Consider the following 7,447-nt stretch of genomic DNA (forward strand, 5'->3'; position numbering starts at 1 on the left):
CCTTTCACTTTCTTTCTTGTTAGCTTTCGCGAACAATAGGCTATCATCAACAAAAAAGCCTATTCTTGTAGAATGCTGACACGCTACAGATGATCCACAGTGCAAAAGCCCATTTTCCAGCAAGATGCTCAGGAGCTGTTATCAGAGTTTCATGAGTAACAATAATTTAGTGCTAGTCTGTTTCATAATATCAAGGATATAGAAACAGAAAAGCATTCGAGTCCTAGTATGCGTGCTTTTGCTACAAATTAAGCGTCCAAAAACAATATGCATCTTAATCATTATTGTAAGGTAACTTAAAACCCACCAGAAAATTATTAATATATAATCAAAACAGAATATGCATGTGAAAAAAATTAGTTCTAAATTAAACCATCTGATAAGAAATTTATTTTTATAAACAACTACAAAAGAAAAGAGAACTAACAAACATTAATGTTAACCTTCTAATTTCTGTACCAGAAATGGTGCTTTATTTATCTCTAATGCGTGCTTTAAATTAAGCAAAAACTGTTTGCCTAGATTGACTTCAAATCCACTCTATGTATGAAGATTCTCTGACTCTCAATGCTTCAATAGCTAGTAAAGCAGCATCTTGTAATGTTGAAGCCTTAGAGAAGATCACCCAGTTTTTTTCCTCGTATGACATGTTCCAGCTTTACTTCAATGCTTTCGAGATTCAACAAGCATATGATAAAACAGTCTGGGAAAGCCTTAATTTTTCTATTGAGAACACTGTTGTATTTATTATAGTAAGGAAACTGCATTATATATAATGTATGATTTCCTTTACACTATTTCTATGCTAGCATTGAAGTTAGTAAAGGACAGGAAAACGAGGGTTTCTATAGTTCTATTACTCCATCTTTCTGTTAGGCAAAAAACTTCTACCAATCAAGCCAGCGAAAGCAAAACCATACAATCAATTAATTACATGAGACAATAATTTAATGTAATTCGACCCAATTGATCTACGTCTACAGATGAAAAAAAAAGATTCATTAGTTGTAAAGAATTATAAACATACAAATCAAATCAAATACTCATAACTAATACCCATATACCCTCTCAATCTACTTTCGTCCTATGAAGTATTCTCAATCCAAACAAACACATACTCATGTGCACCCTTTCAACACAAACAAACATATATCCATATATACCTATTCATCATACCTATGTAGACCCTCCCAATTTCCTCTAGTTCACTCCTATGCACCATATATATGTGAACCCTCTTAGTCTCCTCTAATCCACTCACAAACATATAAACATATACACATATAAACATATACACCCATAAGACATAAATCTCTAGTACTCCTGTGTGTTGTCTATCTTATAAAACCATACAACTCTCTTACATTTTTTTCCCATATCTAACTCTGCAAAAACTTCATCTATTTATAAACATACAAACTTGCCTATTAAAAATCTTTCCTCTTAGAATTATTCTCTGCAAGTCAAACTTATCAATCTCTTTCCTTTTAGAATTCTTCTTCTGCAAGTCTTCTTGTCCATCAAGCAATATTTAGCTAATCCCAAACGAATCTTTTATGGAATTTGAGTCACTATTCCTAACACTTTCATCAGGCACCTGATCATTTAGCAATATAAAACATTGCAATTACTTGATGTTGAAATATAATATCTATAAATATATATATGGTACTTTAATTAAATGATACCTGTATTCTGTTCTGTCTGAAGCTACATTCAAGCAAAATATTGGATATGGTACAAATTATTTTAGTTGAATATTTTTAACTCATTTTCCTTTTTTCCAAACATATTGCTAAGAAAGAGTGGCGGCTTAATGCCCTCCAGGCTCCAGAGGATCTTCAAGGACATGCAAGTGATGCTGTAGTCCATCAAAACAAGTTGCCATTGAATCTACAGTACTGAAGCCTATCCTTAGGATGAAACATTACAAAGATATCAAAAGTTATGGCACTAGCAGATAGTTTCAATAATGAAAGAGGGGATACAGGTAGCTGATGGTTATACGCAGCGCTCTAAAACAATGGTTTCTCTGACTGACAGAGGAATATAAACCACTGGGTCAATTTGGTTGAAGAACAACATGCTGCAAAAACAAATTTCAGCTCAAGTAAGCAAGAGAAAACATAATGAAATGACTTTTTCTGGTGAAACTGAATAAGGGAAAGGGAATGAATTAATCCATTTCTCATATCTGAATCCAGGTTGTTACCTTAATCTGGGTCCTATTATACGTGTAAGTGATGTGAACTAATCCATCACTAGCCTGGATGACAGCGGGATATGAGAACTCCATTCCTTGTGTCTCTTCCAGTGTCAAACTGTCCTGCCATGAATCACCATCATCTATGGATAGGGAAACTTTAAGCACACTCCTTGAGATTGTATTATAAGCAAGTAACAGATGACCATCTCTCAGCTTGACGCCATCGATACCTGATAAATAATGTTCAAGATATATGGCATAAAAAACAAAAAAAAAGCCAATAGTATTCCTTTTCATTTACCACGGTTGCCAATCTCAATGAACAAGTTAAATTTTCAAAAGAATTTGAAACCAAAGGAATTCACAACCGTCATACCAACCTGAGTTTGGGTTGGGGAGCTCAGTAGGTGTGGCAAAACCCCAATTCTGTCCACCATCAAATGATTCTGCCATACAAACTCTACTAATGTTATTAAAGGAGCGCAATAAAAAACGCAAGGTGCCTGTTGCAGTTAGGAAAGGAACTGGTTGAATCACACTGAGAGTTTCATTTTTAACATATATAGGACCATACTTCTTCCAGGTTCTGCCAGCATCTTCTGTAACCTATTGCATGTGATTTAGAAAAATATGTCAGTCGCATTTTTGAACATGATAAGATTCTAACTGCTCATGTATTTGAAATCATCATTACAACCTCAGCCCATGCCCCCCAAGAATTCCAACTCTCCACTGAGGATCCACATAGCAAAAGCCTGTTCCCCAACAAGAGAGGCTGCAGGTGAGTGAATGGCAAACATGATGAGGACATATTATCAAAGTTTTTCGTAAGTCACAACGAATTGGAATGTAGGTCATAGTAAATTTTATAATCATACCTACCTTGTTCTTAGATGGTCCTAGTATTCCAGGAGGAAGCTGTTCTCTCCTTGTCCAAGTGACACCTTTATCATATGATCGCTTCATGCACCCGCTCCACCTGCATTTTACAAAGCCAACCATAAGACAGGACAAGAAAATGTACCGAGGACTTTTCAGTTTCAACTAAATTCACATACCATAATGACATGTGGAATAGGATATTAATACCAGAAGCAAAGAATATGTAGTCATATTTGAGAAACAATACAAGAAAACAGAGTTCTCAAATCTAAATGGTTTTCAAAACTCTGGCAAAATTATAGCTTCGATTGCTAATGTTGTGCGGGTATACAATATCATGGCAAGGACTCACACCTTATAGCTAAATTCTATAGTAATCTCATTTACAACTCAACTGCAATAATAAATTAAGTGAACTTTACAATGTGAATAAACTTATTGTAAGTATGTATATAGTAAAAAAAAGCAAAACTAGAAAATATAGTTAGATTTGAACTTCATGGATCACAAATAAATCATAGGACACCATAAAGGTTAGAAATTTACTTTTGAACTTCCAAGCCCACTTTATAGAACAATAGCAGCTCATCTGATGGAAGTTTAAATAGTACAGGGTTCCACATTGGAACATTAGGCTCTTCATCCATAATAATAGGTGGGTACCAGCGGCCACCCTGCCAAACAAGTTTTCATTACAATCAATATAAACAGCACCATACCATAAATAAACCAGTACTAAAACACATGTACAACAGGGGAAGGAACCATAGCGCAAGCGGAGAATTACCTTATATTTCTGCAACCAAATTTTCACATCAGCTGCTCCTTCAGATGTTCCTCCAAAATAAGCAACCAAGAAGTGACCTTTACCAACCTTCATATATTTTATTAAATTATTAGCAACAATTTAGTACGATGATGCTGGCAATGGAAACACTAAATCAATTGAATTGCATTACCTCAACAATGGTAGAGGCATGACAACTGTTGAAAGGAGCAGAACCGGTAGGAAATGTGAAATCCTCTTTCAATGGCCTACTCATATTAGAATTACCTTTCTTCTCATGTAAACTCTCTGGACTTGAAGTTGCACCGTTTCTGTATCTGCACAGTTAATCTGACACAACTTTTAGGTCTTCATTTGGGGTCAATGAAAGTGGTTAATAACGACTTTTGTAATTTTATCAGGAAAGCCAATCATTTCCTGGATTGATAATCATCAATCACAAATAGGCACCATGTTTTGGATTCGAGCCACAACACCACTACCCCCCCCCCCTTTTTTTTTTTTGGGATAATTGAGGTTGCAAATTTCAACGAATTAAGAATCTTCTACCAACAATAAGGTTGTGGGCTAACTTTTTCTTTTATTTTTTTATTTAAAGTTGCCAAGATTTAAACACTGTTGCTAAAATTAAGAGTCTAACTTTCTAACCACGAGCTATTGGTTTACCCAATTTCACTTACTCAAGAAAATCAGGAAATTTACACTATTTATTTAAGTTGCTGAGGGGTTAGGCTGGTCAAGAAAATGAAATATTCAAAGTGACAATCTTATTATTAGAAAGAACATCATTAACAAACTGATCAAGTTCACACATCAAATTGAGCTTCTTTTTCCCAAAAAATAGTCTGTATGGAACTATGGATCAAGACATAACGTGTATAAAAAAGAATCAATCAAATGAAGAACACAAAAACAATAGACCCACCCGACGAAAAGCTCATGAAAAGACTGAAGGAAGCGGCTGGTCTGCAACGTGACAGGGCTGGGTTTGAAGCTGCTTTTAGGGCCCGGAGATGAATCAGAGAAGCTAGAAACTGAAAACAACAAAAAGACCAGAAACAGAAACGAAGACAGCAACAAGACAAACAAAATGGTTCGAACTGATTTCCCCATATCCGTTGACCATCTGGTTTTTGTTTCATGAAAATGAGCTTCAAAAACAAAACTGATGCATGCATGTAAAAGCAGCGAAAATGTAAACCTTCCAAATATCTCTATATGTAATGAGGAAGACAACTTGGTAAAAGAAGCATTTAATATTATCACAAAGCAGGTAGTATCACTGAAATTGACTAGTCAAAGAAGGAGACCCCGGACAGCAATTCATTTATTTAGAACGGATGGCATCAAATAGTTACTGTGCACACCCGCACTCTACCAGTGAAGATTCTTTGCTTTGATTCTTAGGTTTCAAAGTTTTAACCCCAAGATCTTTAATCTATTGAGAATAAAGTATCATAAATTTTTTCATTAAAACTTAAGTCTAAAATGGAATGCTTAGAATTAGTATCACATCAAAGGATATGAAATACTTATTTTTTTCTTAATTTTAAAGATGAATTTTTGTAATATAACACCTAACTTCTGATCAAATAATATTTATTTATCAAAAATAATTTTTATAATATAGTATTTAACTCCTAATGTTTAGTTGGTGATTGTTAAATTTACATCTGATTTATAAAATGTTATCTATTTTAATGAAAAGATGTTACAATTTTATTTCATAAAAAAACATCTTATAAATATTTATTTAAATTTATATATATATATATCATGACTAATTCTTTAAATATTTTCACATGAAATATTATAATTATTGCATTATATTTTTTCATTTAAATTACATTATATAATCAAGTTAATAAAAAAGTTAATTATATATTACACTTTAAATATATAAATTTATTAAATAAATATTTATCATTATATATTATAATAAATAATGAATTTTTTTAATAATATTATTATTTGATATAATTTAAATTAAAACGATAAACATTGACAAAGAGTAATTATGTCGTGCAATTTTTTTATTTGTTAATATTATAAACTTATTTTTTTATTTCTCTCAAAAAGGGCAAGACTTACGCACTCAATACTCCATGGAAACCCAGAAAGAAAAGACAAGAAAAAAAAGTTTAGAATAGCACAGCATTTTAAAATAATACTAGCAACTAGCCGTATCTTATACAAGAAAACGACGAGTAGAAAATATTTAAAGGAAGAGTAAACTCAGCTCGAGGCAAGCAACTAACCTCGGAGGAAAAAACAAAATACAAAAAAATTAAAATAATAGGAGATGGCGGAATCTATGGATGGAAATTGGGCTTAAAGTTGTAAGCCAAATGGAAACAAATGACAAGGTCAAAAGTGAAATTACCATATATTAGATTTAAATTCTGTGCATAGATGTATAATTCAATTATAAAGCTAATAATATAACAACTATTTATATGTATGATTTGAAACTTTAAGATTAAAGAAACAAAAAGCTTGTGTGCTTTATAAAATCTTTCCTTACATATAAAAAAAAATCATTAAAAATATATTTTGATGGTAAAAGTTGACCAAATATTTTGATGGTAAATAATATAAATGCACACATTAATTATTTCATTTTTATTTCACTTTTCATTATATCTGCAAACTAAATTTAAACAATTCATTTTGAAAGTAATTAATTAAAATCTACAATTAATACAAATTTAATTTTAAAAACTAAATTCAAGTTGACAATTAAGAATTAAATTATAAAAAATTATTTGATATAATATTAGTGGAATGTTAATTCTACAAGCGAGATTAAAAAAATAATATATATCCTACTTTTTTTAATTAATTTTTTTTAATTTTTTAATATACATAAGGGTATGTATCACCCTATTAATCCAACTTATAGATTCTAAAAACTTTACCATTAGTTTATTTGATAATTTAATGCTTATGCATGTCTAATGATATTAGACTATATATTCGTATGTAATTGTAAAATGTAAGAAAACTAAAAATGCAAAGGAAATATAGTTTATTATTTAAAATAATTTGTAAAATTTAAACCAAACTAAACTGAAATAATTTAATGGAGGACATGCTATAATTATTCAAGATCTTCCTCACATCGACAAATAGATCATCTATATTAAAATTTTTGCATGGTTTTAATTTGTATATATTTATATAAGATATATATATATATATGCTTATTAATTTTAAGTAATTTTGATGATACAGACTAAAAATTATTATCGTTAGGACTTTTCTTGAAAATAGATGGATTCCTTTATAGTTTCAAGAATACTAAAAAAAGAAAAAGGAAATTAATCAAACATAAATCATTATACAAGATTTATCACCAACAGCTCCAAAATATTTTCCCTTTAAAAGGCCTAAAAATACATGTTAGGCCGCTCCCCATAGTGATATATAGGCTTGGGTAAGAAAGGGTAGAAGACTGGACCTTAAAGTCAAAAGGGTATATGATCACCCCAACGGCCCAATGTTTTGCAATTTGCCATTTGTGAGTTGTTTTTTTCTATATTTCTCCTCTTATATCTTCTCTCACTTTTTAT

The 7,447-nt window shown here is 31.4% G+C and overlaps 1 protein-coding gene across 2 annotated transcripts; it reads right to left on the bottom strand.

Moving 5' to 3' along the window:
* Positions 1-984: 984 nt before the first annotated feature.
* On the bottom strand, positions 985-5,126 carry LOC111300214 (uncharacterized). 2 transcript variants are annotated; one of them, XM_089746894.1, is made up of 10 exons: positions 4,801-5,126; positions 4,048-4,192; positions 3,876-3,962; positions 3,635-3,762; positions 3,089-3,185; positions 2,904-2,981; positions 2,587-2,812; positions 2,213-2,436; positions 1,689-2,086; positions 985-1,597 (listed from the first exon to the last, which is right to left on the bottom strand). In XM_089746894.1, the coding sequence occupies exons 1-9, from the start codon at positions 4,986-4,988 to the stop codon at positions 2,063-2,065; spliced, it is 1,197 nt and encodes a 398-aa protein (XP_089603020.1). In that variant the 5' UTR covers positions 4,989-5,126; the 3' UTR covers positions 985-1,597; positions 1,689-2,062. The 2 variants fall into 2 exon arrangements, with proteins under 2 accessions (XP_089603020.1, XP_089603019.1); XM_089746893.1 differs by lacking the exons at positions 985-1,597; positions 2,904-2,981 and having other exon boundaries at positions 1,940-2,086; positions 4,801-5,119.
* Positions 5,127-7,447: the final 2,321 nt, after the last annotated feature.

This window comes from Durio zibethinus, chromosome 18 (assembly GCF_047325235.1).
Source record: "Durio zibethinus cultivar Kanyao isolate XHJ-2024 chromosome 18, ASM4732523v1, whole genome shotgun sequence".
NCBI lineage: Eukaryota > Viridiplantae > Streptophyta > Magnoliopsida > Malvales > Malvaceae > Durio > Durio zibethinus.

What these genes read in the sequence shown, in the direction of transcription:
- LOC111300214 (XM_089746894.1), bottom strand. Translation starts at nt 4,988, where the DNA reads ATGGGGAAATCAGTTCGAACCATTTTGTTTGTCTTGTTGCTGTCTTCG. An exon ending in TTTGGTTGCAGAAATATAAG is followed by an intron (nt 3,763 to 3,875) that starts GTAATTCTCCGC and finishes CTTGTTTGGCAG; the next exon opens with GGTGGCCGCTGGTACCCACC. An exon ending in CTTGGGGGGCATGGGCTGAG is followed by an intron (nt 2,813 to 2,903) that starts GTTGTAATGATG and finishes CACATGCAATAG; the next exon opens with GTTACAGAAGATGCTGGCAG.